Genomic DNA, 18,939 nt, shown 5'->3' with positions numbered 1-18,939 from the left:
GCCGCGCAGCCACCAGGCCCCGCCCCGGCCCGCCCCCTCCCACCCGGCCCCGAGCCAGGCCCCGCCCTCGGCAAGGCCCGCCCCGCTGCGCGCCGGGTGCCTCGGGAGTCGGGAACCCGCCCACGACGCCAGCTCTGCCAGCGCCGCTCGGTCCCGCAGCTTTCCCGCAAGTGTGCGGGGTGGAAGCCTGGGCCGGATCCGACCGGCTTGGGCGGCGCGCCTTCACCAGGCCCCAGGTCCCGACCCCTCCCTAGTAGCTTCGCGGCCTCGCTGCCTCCTGTGCACCGCCCGGCTCTGGAGAGGTCGGGTGGGAGGGCGGGCTCCCCTGACTGTAGGCGAGACAGCGCGCGGCTCACCCCAGTCCCAGACCCGCGTGAAGCGTCCAGGGCATTTTATTAACAGGGGAGGACGGGGCGGGAGAGCGAGCAGGACTCCTCTTCACCCCGCGTAGGCAGTGTCGTCGTCGCTGTCACTAAAGGCGGAGGAGGAGAGCTCCTCGCGGGGCGTGCAGACCGGGCACCGCTGCCGCATGTCGTCCCAGCACGACCAGCAGTACACAGCCTCGCAGTCCAGCGTCGGGCACACGTAGGACTCCGGCGTCTCGGGCGCCTGGCATACCACGCAGCGCCGGCGCAGCCAGCGGTGCAGGAGCGGGCATTGGCGGTGCAGGATATCCACCAGCGGATGGCGCTATTGGGAGGTGGGCGTTAGCGCCAGCAGGGGATCAAGGCGGGAAAGAAGGGGAACTTGGACAGCGTTTCCTGTCTGAAGTCGCCACGCCTGACAATGCCCGCATGTTGGAGGAGGCTGGGTTGGGCAAAGGAAACCCTTGGAAGGCCAGGCAGGGTGCTATGGAAATGGGTCCTGAGAGTCTCCCTCCCCCACTCTGATGGAGAATGGGAGGATGCACCCTCCAGGCTCTCTGCGGGTGGATATTAGCCACAACTCTCATTTGCACTTTCCCGTAAATCATCTTATTTGGTTCTCACGGCGAGGCTGAGACTGAGCAGGCCAGATCGGCTGTCACTGTTGCTATCCCCACTTTACAGATGGGGAAGGCGAAGTGACTCTCAAAGGCATTTTGATAGTAAACCATCCGACTTGGCTGGACCCCAGGGGCCCTGATTCCAAACCCCAAGTCTAGTTCACTATCCTTCCTGCCATCTCTCATGACATCCACACAATTGTCAGGGATTCTTCACAGGCCCCCTTACCTGGGAAGCTGCTACTCTTTACCCAAGAAACTCCAGAGACGCCACTGCCTGTCAGACAGGCAGAACTCCTGGGTTTGGCCTTCAGAGCCTCCCATCATCTCGTCCCTTTCTAGCCTCTTTCCCACTGTAGCCCTCCCTGAATGCTGTCTCTTCTGTGCCAGTTTCTCCTGAGACTAGCCCTGGCACTTCCATTCCCTTTGGACTCTGAGTCTTTGCACATTCTGCTGGGAACGACTGTCCTGCAGATTTCCATCTGTGTATTCGCGTTCAGTTTGCTTCAGGACCCTGTCAAGGAATCCCAGCATGTTCCTTTTTGTTTTTCGTTTTGCCTTCTTTTTTTTTTTTGAGACAGAGTTTCTATCTTGTTGCCCAGGCTGGAGTGAAATTGCACAATGTCGGCTCACTGCAACCTCTGCCTCCCGGGTTCAAGGGATTCTCCTGCCTCAGCCTCCTGAGTAGCTGGTATTACAGGCATGTGCCACCACACCTGGCTAATTTTGTATTTTTAGTAGAGACTGGGTTTCTCCGTGTTGGTCAGGCTGGTCTCGAACTCCCAACCTCAGGTAGTTGACCCACCTCAGCCTATCAAACTGCTGGGATTACAGGTGTGAGCCACTGTGTCCGGCCATTGTTTTTCATTTTTTCATGACACATTCATTTGGTCCCTATTGTGTGTCATGAGGGCCGGAGGTATCCAAGCACTAGGGAAAAAGCTAAGCAAACACAGTGTCACTTTTATGAACTTTGTTAGGACTGATTGAATAAGAATGGCTGCCACTCATTGTTTATAATGTCAAGTCCTGTACTAAGATACTGTGCATAATGTATTTCTTTTTTTTTTTTTTTTTTTTTTTTTTTTTTAGAGACGGAGTTTCGCTCTTGTTACCCAGGCTGGAGCGCAATGGCGCGATCTCGGCTCATCACAACCTCCGCCTCCTGGGTTCAGGCAATTCTCCTGCCTCAGCCTCCTGAGTAGCTGGGATTACAGGCACGCACCACCGTGCCCAGATAATTTTTTGTATTTTTAGTAGAGACGGGGTTTCACCATTTTGACCAGGATGGTCTCAATCTCTTGACCTCGTGATCCACCCGCCTCGGCCTCCCAAAGTGCTGGGATTACAGGCTTGAGCCACCGCGCCCGGCAATGTATTTCAATTCTAAATTAGCCGGGCGTGGTGGTGCACGCCTGTAATCCCAGTTACTCAGGAGGCTGAAGCATGAGAATCGCTTGAATGGGGGAGGCGGAGGTTGTAGTGAGCCAAGATTGCACGACTGCATTCCAGCCTAGGTGACAGAGCGACACTTAGTGTCAAAAAAAAATTTTTTTCAATTATCGTATAAGGCCCATACTGTTTTTATCACCATGTCTTTTTCAGGTGAGAAAACTGGTGCTTGGAGATGTGATCACTGCCCGGGGCACACAGTAACAACATGCATGCATATGTAACTGCTGTATGCCAGCAACGTGACCATGTGAATACAACTCATTTCATCTTTTTTTTTTGAGACTCTTGCTCTGTAGCCCAAGCTGGAATGCAGTGGCATGATCTCGGCTCACTGCAACCTTCGCCTCTGGGGCTCAAGCGATTCTCCTGCCTCAGCCTCCCAAGTAGTTGGGACTCGAGCCGTGTGCCACCACACTCAGTTAATTTTTTGGTATTTTTAGTAGAGATGGGGTTTCACCATGTTGCCCTGGGTGGTCTTGAACTCCTGAGCTCAGGCGATCCACCCGCCTTGGACTCCCAAAGTGCTGGGATTACAGGCATGAGCCACCAAGACCAGCCAACTCATTTAATCCTTACGACAACCAGATGGAGTAGTTAACCCCATTTTATGGAAGGCAGAAGCCCTGGCACAGCAGTTAAGTCATGTGCTCAAGGTCACACACTTGTCATAGTAATGAGGGAAGGAGCCGGGCTTCACACTCAGGCCCTCTGGCACTGGAGTCCCACCCCTGACCCCCACTCTAGGCTGATGTCCAGTGAGCAGGCCTTACAGATCTCTTCAATCTCACCATTCTTCAGAGGGAGAAACTGAGGCTCAGTGAAGACCTTGGCAAGGGGACACAACTTAATGAGGGAGTGTGAACTGGAGTGTGTTTCTTCAGATTCCATGTGCCTTACCATGAGGCTTCCTGACTCCCAGCCCACCTCCCCTCCGAACTGCACTGAGCTTCTGGTCTGCAGCCCTCCGGGAGAACCTCTGGTTTTGCCTTGGGCCTCCTGTTTCTGTGTAGCCCTCTTGCTTTTCTATGAGCAGACTGTATTGAAGCTCATTCTCCTTTGCTGCCTGCTTCCTAATGGCCTACTGAGTGTCTTAGGCTAGGCTGAATCCTGGGGTTCAGAAATGGGTACAGCCCTGACTTCAGGAGGTGGATGGCTGGGGCCTTCAGCATGTGTTGCATCACCAGAACTCACCAGGCTTGGCTGGGTGCTATGGCTCATGCCTGTAATCCTAGCACTTTGGGAGGCTGAGACAGGCAAATCGCCTGAGGTCAGGAGTTCGAGAGCAGCCTGGCCAACATGGCGAAACCCTGTCTGAACTAAAAATACAAAAAAATTAGCTAGGTGTGGTGGCACTCACCTGTAATCCCAGCTACTTGGGAGGCTGAGACAGGAGAATCACTTGAACTGGAGAGGCAGAGGTTGCAGTGAGCCGAGATCATACCACTACATTCCAGCCTGGGGGACACAGTGAGACTCTTTCTCAAAAAATAGAAAATAGGAAGTCACCAGGCTCGAGTAGACCTGCAACCACTGGTGGGTGCTGGGCGGACTGAAGGGAGCTGTCCCTGCCCCTCTGTATTTAGACCCAGCCAGCAGCACGTCTGGACTTACTGGAGCCTTCTGCTGTCGCGCCCGCCTCAGGATGGCGGCCCTCCTGAGTTTGGTGAAGGCTGCTCTCTTCTTCAATAGCTCATTATAAAGGAACAGGATCCGCTTCTTCTCTCGCTGGGGGCAGGGAGGGGTCAGTGATAGTGACAGAGTGAAGAAGAAGGCATCCCCCAAAGAGGGAGTTGGTCCGGAGCTGGGTGCAGGGTGTGGTGTGTGTATGAGGATGTGTGTGCGCAGGTGTGTAGGGGTGGAGAGGTCTGGGGAAGGGCAAACCTTGGGGAAGTAGAAGGCTGCGATGACCCTCCGGAGCCGGTACCCAAAAGCCTGTAACAGGCTGAGCCACACCAGCAGGACAATCGGTAGTGCAGCTCTCCAGTAGGCCCTGGCATCCAGGCCCACAGGCTGGGGCAGGCAGGCTAGGGGAGGGCAGGCCAGGGGTCTGGTCAGGGCCAGACCAGGGGCATGGTAGCCCTGGGTTGGACTTCCCATCCCAGTGGGAGGTGCAGGCAGGGCTTCTGATCCCCCTGCTCTCCTCCGGCCTGCCCCTCACTGCAGAGCTGCCAGTACTGTAGCCACCGGGGCCAGTGTGGCACAGATCTTGCAAATTTCCATCTTGGCTACACATTCTGTTGGACACTGCTGCTCTGGAGGACCGGGGCCTTTTAGCCCCAAGACCCTGGCCTCCAGACTCCTCTGACCCCTTCTTCAAGCCTGCCCAGATATGTTCCCCAGCGCAAGTGCATCAACCCCGATCTCTCCACACCCAAGGCCCAGGCCCCCAACTCTTTACCTTGGAGTCTTTTGACCTTTGCCCCACCGCCATCAATTCTCTGATCCAAACTCTCAGCATCACTCACGCATGTTGTTTGATTCCATCACTGTCTCTGAGGAGGTATTCAGGGCCCCAATGGTTTTTCGAAGAAGCCGGGCTAGCATGGAGTCTCCCTCAACCTTCACCTCCAATTTATGACTGCCTGCGGCCAGGAGGTCAGGGGGGAAGTCAGGGCAGGTGGGGAAGTCAGGAAAGTGTTAAGGGGGTGGGGCAGGATGTGGGGTGGATATCCGGGAGTGGTCAAGGCACAGAAAATGCTTCTCAGCTGCCTGGGCCTCACCGTCACCTTTCTGAATCCTAACCCCTCCCTGCCCCCGTTGTAAGTATAAAGGGGTAACCGAGCCCACCTCCCCTACTGTGAGAGCTGTCACGTTGCAGGGCTGAGTTTGACCTTGAGGAGGACAAGGAGGGGCTGAGTCACAGAAAGGAGAAAAGAGGCAGAAGGACTGCCAGGCATGGTGGTGCATGCCTGTAATCTCAGCACTTTGAGAGGCCGAGATGGGTGGATCACTTGAGGTCAGGGGTTCGAGACCAGTCTGGCCAACATGGTGAAACTGTCTCTACTAAAAATACAAAAATTAGCTGGGCGTGGTTACTCACACCTGTAATCTCAGCTACTCTAGAGGCTGAGGCAGGATAATTGCTTGAACCCAGGAGATGGAGGTTTCAATGAGCCGAGATCGTGCCATGGCACTCCTCCAGCCTGGGTGACAGAGCCAGACAAAAAAAAAGGCAGAGGGATGAGGCACAGTTGGAAGAACTAGGGCGGGGCGCCTGTGCAGTGGGAGTTCTCCAGAAGCGTCTCTTGGGCCTGGAATGTGGCTGGGGGACGGGCTCACTGCGGAATGAGTACTGCAGGAAGGAGTGGTGGCGGATGGTGTCAAAGATGGAGTAGAGAGCCCAGTCCAAGCCGCACAGCAGCACCAACAGCAGCAGAATGGGCAGTGCCTCCAGGAGCTCCCTCACCTGGCCAAGGAGCAGGCTGGGCAGAGCTGGGCAGCACCACCTACCCGGGCATGGAGCATGCTCTGGGGCCTTTTACCCTCCACCCTCATCTTTAGGCCTGTCTTTGCACCCAGGAGCCCGCTCCCCATGCTGTCCTCACCACGTTGCTCATTTCTGAGGCCTGGATGGTGGGCTTGCAGGGGAAGATGACGGTTTTCTCCTCAGCTTTGTGGAGTGGCAGCAGAGTCCGTTTGCCCTGGAAAACAGATGTCCACACAGTTAGGAAGCCCAAAGGCCCTCTGCCCTTTCCCCTCTGCCTTCCTGGGCCGTGAAGCCCACGCAGGGCACACAGCAGCAAGGCATCCGCGGGCAGTGCCATGCCCACTCACCAGCTTCCTCCTGCGGTCATCAATCTGGCAGAAGTAGGTGCTGATGTAGACGTTGTCAAAACGAATGTCATGGTTATAACTGTCCATGTAGGAGAAGGACCTGTGGGTGTACGGGCAGGGATGTCCCAGCTCCTCCAGGCTCTCCTCATCCATCCTCAACCATGGGCTTCCTTGAGGCAGACTCATTCAACCAACCAGCCAGCATTCACTGAGCACCATGTATGTCCTAGGCACTGCTAGGCAATGCTGACAACAAGGAAAAGTCTCTGTCCCTGCCTTCCAGTTGTGTAGAGGAAGAGATCCCGCTACACGATAGGTGAGACAGCGGAAGTGAGTCGAGGATGAGGCGGGGGCTCAGAGGAGGGCATGGCCATCTGGGAGAGAGTTGCATGTATGCATCTGAGACAGGGACAGGCATGCATCTTGGAGGATGAATATCGAACAGACACACAGGACGGGAAACTCCTTGAGGTTGCGGGAGTCACCTACTCCACTGTGTCTCACATTCAGCTGTCAAGTTCCTGCCTCTTGGCTTTGCCTGCAGCACATCTTCTGGGGGTTACCTCAAGCAAAACTCATCCCAAACCACCATCTGCCTCCTCCCAACACACCCTGGCCCTCCCTGGCTACCCCTGAGCGCAGTGCTGCTGTGTGGGGGTGCCTGTGTGCATGGGTGCATGCCTGCATATATAGCTATCCCCCGTGTACTTCCCAAAGCCCCACATAATGCTTGTTTGCTAAGGAAAAAATGTTAATTATTGCAAATGTGTTTAAAACTGTAAAAGTACATTAAATAAACTCTGCAAAGCGTGAAACATTAGTTTCAATGCTATTGCTTTTGGGGCCCTGGAAAAATCCACATCTTTGCCCTTTAAGATAAAACAACCGTGTTAAGTGCAAAAACACACTGTCAGCGCCCTCTTGTGGAGAGGCCCACAGGCGGTGCCTGGGCTTCCTGAGCCAGGGACTGCCCCCTCCTGCCAGCTGTCCTTTTAGTGCATGACCTCACCCTGCTTGAAAGCCTGAAGTAGCTTTTGACTCTGTGCCTCCTTCCTTCCCCCCACAAGCTGGCTCTGAGCCTTGCCCCACCTTTCCGCTTCCCCCACCTTTCCCCTTCCCTCACCTTTCCCCTTCCCCTATCTTTCCCCTTCCCCCACCTTTCCCCTTCCCCCACCTTTCCCCTTCCCCCACCTTTCCGCTTCCCCCACCTTTCCCCTTCCCTCACCTTTCCCCTTCCCCTATCTTTCCCCTTCCCCTATCTTTCCCCTTCCCCCACCTTTCCCCTTCCCCCACCTTTCCCCTTCCCTCACTTTCCCCTTTCCCCACCTTTCCCCTTCCCCCACCTTTCCCCTTCCCCCTCCATCTCCAGCCATCTTCCTACCATGCTCTACCCTGGCCAGGCTCCCTAACCTCCGACCCAGCCTGGCCTCCCTGCCTCCAGCCTGCCTGAGGCCATCGTGCCACCACTGCCAGTTCCAGGTCTTCCTGCAGGGCTTTCCAGACTGTCCTGGTAATGCCCACTTCAGTCCACCAGGCCAGCCTCTGCCCTCTGTACCCCATGGATACCAGAAGCCTTACCCAAGGAACGCCCTTCTTTCCTTTACCTTTGCTCCCCATCTGCAGCCATTTGGAGCCAAGTTACGGCCCTTCCGGGGGCACCTTCTCAGCTCTCACACACATCCCAACAGCCAATTCATAGAATGGCCCTTGAACCATCTCTGTCTGTGGGTGTCTCATCACCCCAACTAGACCAGTAGCTTTTTTTTTTTTTTGCTTTCTTTTCTTTCTTTCTTTTCTTTTTTTTTTTTTTTTTGACAAGCTCTCACTTTGACACCCAGGCTGGAATGCAGAATGCAGTGGCATGATCACAGCTCACTACAGCCTCGACCTCCCAGTGATGCTCCTGCCTCAGTCTCCCAAGCTGGGACTACAGGCATGTGCTCATTTTGTTCATTTTTTCTGTAGAGACGAGGTCTCACTGTATTGCCCAGGCTGATCTCAAACGCCTCAACTCAAGCCATCCTCCCACCTTGGCCTCTCAAAATGTTGGGATTACAGGCGTGAGCAGCAACTGTGCCCAGCAACCATGAGCTTATTGAGAGCAGGTATAGAGCGTCATCTTTGTCTTCCCACAGAGCCCTAGGTATACACATAACCACTCACTTGCAGTCACTGTAGGTCCCCCACATAGGGTCAGACAGCGACAGCCCTGTGGCAGCCCTCACCCAGGCCCTGCCCATCTCAGGTGTTTGGGAGTGGAGATGGGAAAGAGAGGGTCCAGAAGCCAAGAAGGGGAGCCAGAACAGAGCGAGGCCCGGGACAGCCCAGCTGGACACCAGGCAGGGTGGGGTTGAGGACTTTGTTCTAAATGGAGGGAAAGTCACTGCCAACGCAGCAGGCAGGAAGAAATGAAAGGAAAATGAAAGATAAAAATGGCACAAAGTCACAGCCAAGGGGAATATGAAGGGCAAGAAAAAAATCAAAAGTCAAAGCTAAATGTAAAAAAAGAAATCAGTGTTGGGATAAAGGCTGGAAGGAGGTGGATGAATGAAAATGGTTGCCCTTTTAAGGCAGTGGGAAGGTGGGTAATGTTCAAAACATCCACATTTCCTTTAACTTTGTGTAAACAAACTCAATCAAAAGTCAAAGTTAAAGATAAATAACATTAGGATTCAGAGGTGGGGCTGGGGGCTATGGTTCCAGCCTTACAGCCTCGCTCAGGGCAGGGCTCCGGTCCGGGGCAGAGGAGGGGCTGCTGGGGTGGGGCCCATGGCTCACGCGTGCAGGACCAGCAGGAAGGTGCAGGAGAGCAGCACATGCAGCAGCCCCAGGGCCCACTCCAGCCGGGCCTCCTGGCGCTGCACGTAGTCCCGAACCTCGGTGCTCACGTGCTCCCAGCTCGTGTTGAGGCCCAGCACTCCAGCCTGCTTCTCTTCCTGGTGGAGGGCACATGAGCGGACACAGCCTGCAGCCACCTCGCCACACCCAGGTCCTGCCTCTTTGCGACATCTGTCCCCCAGCACCCCAGCTTGTGTCCCTGGGGCCCTCCCAGGACCTCCAGGAGTTGTCACTTCCTTCTGCTCAGCACCCTCTGGACACAGTCTTGCTCCCCCGCACCTACATCAGCTGACGTCATCTCATATCTGGCTGATGGCCCCTCCCCAGGCCAAGTCCACGCAAACCACAGGTTTGGCACCGTCCCCTCCTCACCACCTTTCCCCTCCTCTGCCCATCTCAGGTGTTCTGGGGTAGAGATGGGAAATAGAGACCTTCCCCAATGCCAGTGACATTCCCCTTCTTGTCCCCGTCCCTCACCCGGTCACCTCTTTCCTGTGCCCTATCACTTGTCCTTCCTCTAGCCCTATTCCCTAATGCTGTCCTGCCACTCCCTATCAAACCCCCACCAACCCTGGACCTTGCCTCCTACCTTAAGGTCAATATTGGCTGAAAATTCCCCATCCAGGCCATGAATAGACTGGTTGAGGGAGTCATAGGTCTGCCCAAAGTTGCCTTCCACGGGGATGCGATTGCGGCACCAAACCTCCATCACTGGCAGACAGGGGTCGGGGTCAGGGGCCTCCCAGGGGCAGACCTGGCTGGCCTGCCTGTCCTCCTGTGGTCCTCCTCGTCCTCCTTTCTTGTCTCTGCCCATGGCTTGCTACCACACCAACACCACGTCTTCCCCTCTCTGCTCTCTTTGGATCCTGTCCTCCAGGAACCAGGCCTGAGTTCTCCTATTTTTTTTACCTGTCCTCAGCCATAACAAACATCACTAAGGAGAGCCGGCATTTCAGAGCAGCTCCTCTGTGAGCAAACTCTGCCACCGTCTTCACATACGTCCGCCCTGAAAATCCTCAAAAGCCCTTGAAGTGGCCGGGCACAGTGGCTCACACCTGTAATCCCAGCACTCTGAGAGGCAGAGGTGGGCAGATCAGCTGAGGTTAGGAGTTCAAGACCAGCTTGGTCAACGTGGTGAAACCCCGTCTCTACTAAAAATACAAAATTAGCCAGGTGTGGTGTCAAGCGCCCGTAATCCCAGTTACTCTGGAGGCTGAGGTGGGAGAATGGCTTGAACCCTGGAGGCAGAGTGTTGCAGTGAGCAGAGATTGTGCCATTGCACTCCAGCCTGGGTGACAAGAATAAAACACCCATCTCAAACAAACAAAAAGAGCCCTGAAGCAAGTACTGCTGTTACAATGCCCACCTTTCAGACAAAGACACGCCGCTCAGAGCTTTGCTGTAACTTAACGCTGGGTCACAGAGCCCGTCAGCGGATGGACCGGGCTCTGAGGATGCTGTGGCCTCAGAGCCAAAACCCTCCCCACCTGTTGCTTTCCTGCCTGTCACCTACCAGTGGGTCCCCAGGACTCAGCTCCCTACCCGATGCTCCCCACCCCCTTGCCACTGTGCAGACCCTTGGCAATGCCACAGAAGAACTTGAACTTCATAGGCAGGCAGAGCAGGTGGGTGAGGAGTGGGACCCTGATGTGCTTCATGCACTGCTCATGCTTGCGGTCAAACCAACGACGGCAGCTGAGTATGGCCTGGATCACCACATCTGCAGGGAGGAGCAGGGTGCTGAGGTCCCCACAGCCTGGTCCACAATGCTGGCCCCACATCCCACCCACACTCCCCTCCCCAGGGATACCCCTCACAGGAGCAGCGCAGCTTGGTCTTCAGCTCATACATCTTCTGTGTTGACAGGTGGAGTCTGGAGGCTGGGGCTTGGCGGGCCTCCCTGCCCTGGGCTGTCTGTCCTGAGTCCACGGCCTCCTCAGGTGTGTAGCCTGTCTCACTATTCACCTGGGCATCCAAGTCCTTGAAGGTGGTGGAGATGTTCTGAGCCTCTGCTCTCAGCAATTCTTTGCTGCTCTGGGATTGGAGGTGGAGGGAGGAAAGGGTGAGGGCTGGGGCTTTAGAGCTTCTGCTGCCTGAGGGCCTGTCCTCCCCCAGTAGCCCAGCTTTGGGCTTTCAATCCAGGCCTTCAGGGAATCTAGGCCCTGAGACAGAGCTTCTCACCTCAAATTCCCAGCTGTCCATTGCCCTTGGGAGCCCCGCTCTCCCCAGCTGCCTGGTCTGATGCCGCATGTCCTGGCCCTGGGTACCTCCCAGACTCCCAGCTCCTCCTCAGTCTTCCCATCCCAGGGCCTTCCTGGTCAGTGGTTCCGCAGGTCCTTAGACCTCACCCTCAACACTAGTCTCCAAGATCCTCATGTCACCTGAATATCTCCAACTTCCAAACCCCTCAGCCCCCATTTCCCCAACTTTCCAGCTCCCCAGTTCTCCCAAACCCCCAGTCTCCAGCCCTCCAATACCCAATTATTGAACACTCTTGTCTTCAAAGCTTCTGAGCTACTCAAGGCCAAGGCCCCCAAAATTCATAGATATCCTAGTTCAGCTGTCTAGAGTGCTGACCACTCAGGTATTTGGAAATGTGTACAGAGCCTGTCCCAGTGACTCGGGGGCTCTCCTGGCATTTACTGTCCCAGGACTGGGGCACATTCTGCAATACTTGGGAATAGTTCTGCAAAAAACGCCAGTAGTATCCACATTGGAAACTGTAAATCCAGGGACAACTCCTAGCTCAAGTTAAGTCTGCCCCGGGGAACCCCCCAGGCCCTGCCTGTGCAGATTCCTGACCAGTAGGTCCTTGAACACGGCCCGCAGGGGGGCGGTGGAGACGCGCCAAGCTGCTCGGGTGTTGTTGATCTGCAGCTCCACGGTGCAGCCCAGCGATGCGATCACGTCGTTGAGATTGTGCCGGAGATTGGCCACTGGCCCTGTAGAAAGAGGCCCTGGTGGGTCACCTCCCTACTCCCTGTAGAACCAGCACTTCCTCAAACCCACTCAGCTCCCCTCTGCATGTGGTGCTCATCTAAGAACTATACAGTGGTGGGGCTGAGAAGCTAGGAGAGGCCATCCTGTTCACTCTTGATTTTTTCACTCAACTTTTTTTGGGGGTGATGGAATCTCGCTGTGTCACCCAGGCTGAGTGCAATGGTGTAATCTTGGCTAACTGCAGCCTCTGCCTTCTGGGATCAAGCGATTCTCCTACCTCAGCATCCCGATAGCTGGGATTATAGGTGTGCACTACCACGCCTGGCTAATTTTTGCATTTTTAGTAGAGACAGTATTTCACCATGTTGGCCAGGCTGGTCTTGAACTCCTGATCTCAGGTGACCCACCCACGTCGGCCTCCCAAAGTGTTGGGATTATGGGCATGAGCCACTGTGCCTGGCCAATTTTTTAACTCTTATAAACTAAGGAGGCCCAGATATGGGGAGGAGCTCCCTCAGGCACACACCCAGATGTAGCAGCTGGGATGACACCCCAGCCTTTTCTCCTTCACCCGGCCTGGCACCCGTTGGATGGCCCACCCAGGGTCACTACTGCAGGGTCACTCACCCACCTCCACATACTCACCCATATAGATGGCAACCAAGGCGTATCCCGAGACAAAGAGCCTGCCTTCCTTGCCAAGCATCTTGGGTACTAGCAGGAGGCTGGCACAGCGGATGTGAGGGGAGGTCCCCCAGCCCATGGCCCCCAAGCCTGTCAGGAGAGCCCAGGAGGTGGTGAGTTGAAGTGAGGAAACTGCCTCACCTCCTCATGTTTACCAAAGCACCCACCTGCAACACCGCGTTCTGGAACCCCCACCCTCCTGCCCTTGTCCCCATTTCCACTGACTCTGATAGACTTGGTGAGCCACTCACTCATTCATTCAGTGGCCACTTACAGAGTTCAACTGTATGCTGGTCTCTGGAAGGGCGTGGAGGGATGGCTAGAACGTAAAAAGCTACAAATGGGGCTGGGCGCCGTGGCTCAAGCCCGTAATCTCAGCACTTTGGGAGGCCGAGGTGGGTGGATCACGAGGTCAAGAGATCGAGACCATCCTGGTCAACATGGTGAAACCCTGTCTCTACTAAAAATACAAAAAATTAGCTGGGCATGGTGACGCGTGCCTGTAGTCCTAGCTACTCAGGAGGCTGAGGCAGGAGAATTGCCTGAACCCAGGAAGTGGAGGTTGCGGTGAGCTGAGATCACGCCATTGCACTCCAGCCTGGGTAACAAGAGCGAAACTCCGTCCCCTCCCCAAAAAAAGCTACAAGTGACTGGCTTGTGTGTGTGTGTGTGTGTTAGGAAAGGGAGCCAGGGTTTTCCTGGCTATAGTCACACTGACCCTAGGCACTGAGGGAGCAGAGAGAATAAGGGAAAAACTCTGGAAACAAGCTCAGAGTGGTCAGAAGAGAGATCAGAGCCCACCTCAGTATTCCCAGTGCTGAGACACCTACAGCACTCACCGTCCCTGCCTCTAATTTTAGCCCTTAGTCATGTACCGCCGGTATGTTTTAGCAGTTTCACATGTGTCTCCCTGTGGTCTCTACAAGGAGACAGTGAGCTCCTGGAAGCTCATAATCCAGAGAGAGACAGATGAGTAAACAAATGACTTAGCACGATGTGCTAAGTGCATAAGGGAGGTGCTTATAGAGCACTGTGGGAGCCAAGGAGGGAGTGGGAATTTCTGCAGGGAGGGGTGGGGCTGGGCTGAGAAGGCTGGACAAAGAGAGGATGTGTCAGCTGGGCCTGGAAGGTGAGTAAGTGTCCTTAGGAGGTGCAGATGGCATTCCCAGCCAAAGGAACAGTGTAAGTGGTCCGGAGAGCTAGCAGAGTCCTGTGTTGATGGACTGCTCAACCAATGATTGCCCAAGCAAACCCCAAATCCTTACACTTCCTCCATCTGCACTGTCCTGGTAGAGTCCCCATCATCTCTTACTGGGGCGATAAGCTAAACGAGTCTCCCTATGTCCTCTCTTGCTACCTTACACTTCGGTGTTCACAAGGCAGCCAGAGTGATTTTACAAATGCATAAATCGGATTTTGTCCCTTCCCTGCTTCAAACCATTTGGCTTTCTACCACATTTGGCAGAAAATCCAAACTCCCTAACATGGTCTACCCACCTCTCGGGCTGGCTCCTGCCTGCCTTCTGATCTCAAGCCACGCAGCCCTTCGCCTACCATGTCTACCCACACAGACCTCGTTGCTGCTCCTTGGATGAGCCAAGTTCATTCCTTCTCTCTGGTCTTTGCCCTAGGTGTTCCCCCTGCCAGGAGCACTCCTCCCCCTGTTCTTCACATGGCTGGCTCCACCTCGTCATACAGGTTTGTGGCAAACCCTCTCGGGTGCCACCCCGCAGTTTTTTTCTGCCTTCTTCCTTGCTAACACAACTTGGGTTATTTTCAAGGGCAATAGCCTGGCCCTGCCCCAGCCCCTGAGGGGTAAATCTGGATCTGTCTAAACCAATCATGGTAGAACAGGACATTGAAAGGGACTGGTTCTGTGGTCTTCGCCTTCTGGCCAAAGACTCGAGCTGAAGCCAATAAGTGACAAATAGTTGCCCTACGTTCTAATGAGAGGCCATGGAGCTGCAGGCATCTTCTTTGGGCTCACCAAAAGAGCCAAACTCGACTCTCACTCCTCTATCCCACCCCGTCTATATAAAAAAAAAAAAACAGCAATATGGGCCAGGTATGTGGCTCACGTCTGTAATCCCAGCACTTTGGGAGGCCAAGGCAGATCGCTTGAGGTCAGGAGTTCAAGACCAGCCTGGCCAGCATGGCGAAACCCTGTCTCAACTAAAAATACAAAAATTAGCCAGGCATGGTGGCAGGCGCCTGTAGTCCCACTACTCAGGAGGTTGAGACAGGAGAATTGCTTGAACCTGGGAGGGGAAGTTTGCAGTGAGCCGAGATTGTGCCATTGCACTCCAGCCTAGGCAGCAGAGCAAGACTTTGTCTTGGAAAAAAAAAAAAAAGATCAGCAATGTGGATTTTCTGGAAGTGGAGGAAAGTGGTTGGAATGGGCAGGCGGAGAGGGAGAGTCTGTGGAGCGGATGCGTGTCACATGGCAAGTGAGAGGCTGCAGCAGTGAAGACACTGCAGGAACTGGTGCTGCAGGAAGGGGAACCTGCTTCATCTCTCCTAGACTGGACTCCTGCTGAGCTGCAGAACCTCCTGAGGCCGCTTTAGGGCTGCCACCGGAGCACAGAGTGGAGGGAAAGCTGCTGGCAGAGCCCAGCCTCTGTAAGTCTGCTGTAAGAGCTCCCCTGGACAATGAGGGCACACAACCATGGAGACTGGTGTCTGCTTCTCATCAGGAGGAGAAAGGCAGCCATGAGGTGCCCTGCTTTCTCTGCCTGGCAGGGCATAGACGTGTGCACTCCCAGCCTGCTGGGGGGAGGGATCCAAAAAGCGAGAGGCTGTGGGTGGCCCCTGAGAGGGTCTTCACTTGAGGTCAGCCAGAAAGAACTGCCCTCTGCAGGAAACTGGTCATTGCCGAGGTCCACACACCGCCTCCAAGGGGACAGTAATCAGGCCCACTGGGACAGTCAGGGTGTGAGCACCTGCTGCATGCAAGCACCCTCAGTGGAATTATAACAGCATTCGGGACTTAAGACTTTCGGCCCTTTTCCTCTAATTCTTCTAATCTCCCTTCTGACATCAGAAGAACCAGAAAGGGAAGGAAGTGGAGGAAAAAGGGGAAAGAGCAGGCCACGCCCCTACTCCACTGCAGGACCCCATGCCAGGGAGCAGGCCACGCCCCTACTCCACTGCAGGACCCCATGCCAGGGCCCCTTCTCCACCTCAGGACCCCATGCCAGGGAGCAAGACACGCCCCTTCTCCACTGCAGGGCCCCATGCCAGGGAGCAGGCCACGCCCTTTCTCCACCTCAGGACCCCATGCCCAGGAGCAGGCCTGAGCTGGGGGCGGAGGGGAGGAGGAGGGCAAGATGAGGAGGGAAGATGCTTGCAGACGGATGTGAGGTTAAAAGTGTGATGTAGAGTGGACTGGACCTCTTAAGCCCTAATAGTAAGTCTTAATTACTGAAGTAGGGCTAGGTCTTCTAAAGAAATATAACCAGAAATCTAAGGGTCTGTGTGAAAGGTTATCAATGGAAAAAAGAAAAAAACCATGTTTGAATGCAGTGGGTCAGAGAAAAGCAGTCTTCTGCTGGTATCCAGCAGGATGAATTCAATACACAGGTGATGAAGTGCTGATTCCATTTCCCTTGCCTGGGATGGGTTCAGGAAAGGGCATGTGTTGCCAGCAGTTCTGACCAGAGATGTGAGGAAGTCTGTGGGGATTACAGGCAGGTTTCCCTTGTTCCTTAAAAGGGACATGGGGAAAGGATGTTTCTTCCTCTTTTCTTTGCTTTTTTTTTTTTTGAGACAGAGTCTCACTCTGTCACCCAGGACATTTTCCTTTTCCCCTGGCCTGAAATCACACAGTCCAAGACAATGAAGTCGGGCCTGGGATTGAACTTCTATTCTTTTTTTTGAGACGGAGGCTTGCTCTTGTCACCCAGGCCCTGGAGTGCAGTGGTGCAATCTCCACTCACTGCACCCTCTGCTGGGTTCAAGCGATCCTCCTGCCTCAGCCTCCCAAGAAGCTGGGACTACAGGTGTGCACCACCATGCCCGACCAAGTTTTGTATGTTTAGTGGAGAGGGGATTTCTCCATGTTGGCCAGGCTGGTCTTGATCTTCTGACCTCAAGTGATCTGCCCGCCTTGACCTCCCAAAGTGCTGGGATTACAGGCATGAGCCATTGTGCCTGGCCTGTTTCTTCCTCTTTTTTTCTGAGCTTTGACATTGTTCTATGAAGATGTGATGCCGGAGGTGCTACAGCTATCTTGTGACCTGAAGGGGCGTGGTCAACAGGCTGAAGATGGCAGAGAAAAGGCAGAAGAAACCTGAATCCTTCTTGAGGCTACTGAGCTGTTAAAATCCTAACTGGGCTGGGCCCGGTGGCCCACACCTATAATCCCAGCACTTTGGGAGGCTGAGGTGGGCAGATCACCTGAGGTCAGGAGTTCAAGATCAGCCTGGCCAACAAAGTAAAACCCCATCTCTACTAAAAGTAAAAAAATTAGCTGGTTATGGTGGCAGGTGTCTGTAATCTCAGGTACTCGCAAGGCTGAGGCAGGAGAATCACTTGAGCCCAGGAGGCAGAGATTGCAATGAGCCGAGATCATACCACTGCCTGAGCGACAGAGTGAGACTCTGTCTCAAAAAAAAAAAAAAAAAGCATGGGCGAGGTGGCTCATGCCTGTAATCCCAGCACCTTAGGAGGCCGAGGTGGGTGGATCACCTGAGGTCAGGAGTTTGAGACCTGCCTGGTCAACATACTAAAACCTCGTTTCTACCAAAAATACAAAAATTAGCTGGGTGTGGCGGTGGGCACCTGTAATCCCAACTACTTGGGAGGCCAGGCAGAAGAATGACTTGAACTTGGGAGGTGGAGGTTGCAGTGAGCTGAGATCAAGCCACTGCACTCTAGCCTGGCGACAGAGTAAGACTCCATCTCAAAACGAAAGTGTTAGGTGCTTGCTATTCTTGTTCACTGCTAAATCCTCAGCAGATTCTCAGTAAGTGCTGGATGGATGGATGGATGAATGAATGAATGAATGAATTGAGTTTCTTAGGAGGATCAGAAAAGGAGGTCAGACAGGTCAGTAGAGATGAGGGTTGTTAAGGGTAATGGGGTTGGACTACATCATGTGGGTGACGGGGAGTCCCTCGGAATGAAGAGACTCCCTCAGGGCAGGGACTGTGTCTTCCTTCTTAAACGGGGGGCCTCTTCCCTCTGGACCTCCTGCTAAAGCCCAGGAGGAGGCCGAAGCCACAGGGGCTGCATGGGTACAGAAGAAACAAGCCCCGACTCCTTCCTGGGCTTGCAGGACGGAGCTGTGTTTCACAGGCCGCTTGAGTGTCCCTGGCCTTTGCCCAGCACTAACCCACCAAGCTGTACAAAAACATCATCTTCTGCTCTTCATAGATGTTCATGGGGTTCACCAGGAGCTGAAAGAGACCTAAGGGCACAAGGTCAAGCCAAAGGCCAAAAGATGGGTCCTAGTCCTGATCCAGCCTCTGCCCACCCCGACTTTCTGCTTCCACACTCACCTATGGCCAGGAGCCCCCCAGTGCCTGCCCCTAGCAGGAAAGCAGTGACAGGAAACTCGCCCGGCTGGCGCCACAGGAACTGGCTGCAGGAGACTGGCAGCCCCCAGCTCAGGAGCCTCTGTACCGCTGAGGGGGGGACAGGGTAGCTCAACAGCCCACTCTCCCACCCGGGATGGGCTCATGAGGACTCAGGGATTACAGGGGGATAGAGGCTGGGGGAAGCTGGCAGGTGGCAGTAGAAACTTGGGGGATCCTGCAGGAGGATGAGGGAGTCTGAGGATAGGTCAGGTGTAAGGGATAGAAGAGGAAAGGGCTGGGCTGGGGGGCAGGGGGCACTAGACCTGAGAGGTAGGGGCTGGACATTGAGCTGGGGAACAGTGTGTGGGAGTTCCAGGAGAGCTGGGATGAGAGTGGAGGCCAAGGGATGCCGGGTCTCTGCTGAGTGACTCACTGGTATGAGGCTGTTTTCTTCTTTGCCCTCTTGCCCCATTCTCATGATGTTTAATGTCCATGAGTCAGTTTTAGGGAAGTGCCACTCATCCCAGAAGTCTCCTTAAGGACCTCCTTGGACGCAAGGTTCTGATGAGAGAAGAGGGGGCCGCCTGTCTCTTCTGCCTCAGAGGAAGCCTAGGCCTGAGCTCTGGGTCTTTGAATCCTGCCGCTCTGCTCCGAGAAGTGGGGAAGGAGATTAGACACCTACCTACCCCCGCTCCAGTCCTCGGAACTGAATCAGGGATTCCAAGACACATGTAGTGAAAGCCCTCG

At 54.6% G+C, this 18,939-nt stretch overlaps 1 protein-coding gene across 7 annotated transcripts; it reads right to left on the bottom strand.

Moving 5' to 3' along the window:
- Positions 1–374: 374 nt before the first annotated feature.
- Positions 375–18,900, bottom strand: DCST1 (DC-STAMP domain containing 1). Of its 7 annotated transcripts, none has more exons than XM_035278992.3 (16): positions 18,626–18,900; positions 18,175–18,300; positions 18,009–18,083; positions 12,638–12,766; positions 11,855–11,994; positions 10,870–11,086; positions 10,629–10,772; positions 9,642–9,763; positions 8,993–9,150; positions 6,215–6,314; positions 5,986–6,081; positions 5,720–5,846; positions 4,906–5,022; positions 4,322–4,464; positions 4,052–4,165; positions 375–690 (listed from the first exon to the last, which is right to left on the bottom strand). In XM_035278992.3, the coding sequence occupies exons 1-16, from the start codon at positions 18,684–18,686 to the stop codon at positions 439–441; spliced, it is 2,121 nt and encodes a 706-aa protein (XP_035134883.1). In that variant the 5' UTR covers positions 18,687–18,900; the 3' UTR covers positions 375–438. The 7 variants fall into 7 exon arrangements, 5 of the variants coding, with proteins under 5 accessions (XP_035134883.1, XP_035134881.1, XP_078211941.1 ...); XR_008477787.2 differs by adding an exon at positions 3,798–3,895 and having other exon boundaries at positions 575–690; positions 4,052–4,464; XR_008477786.2 differs by lacking the exon at positions 375–690 and adding exons at positions 3,149–3,265; positions 3,798–3,895 and having other exon boundaries at positions 4,052–4,464.
- Positions 18,901–18,939: the final 39 nt, after the last annotated feature.

Source organism: Callithrix jacchus, chromosome 18 (assembly GCF_049354715.1).
Source record: "Callithrix jacchus isolate 240 chromosome 18, calJac240_pri, whole genome shotgun sequence".
NCBI lineage: Eukaryota > Metazoa > Chordata > Mammalia > Primates > Cebidae > Callithrix > Callithrix jacchus.
This window is presented reverse-complemented; position numbering and strand designations above follow the sequence as displayed.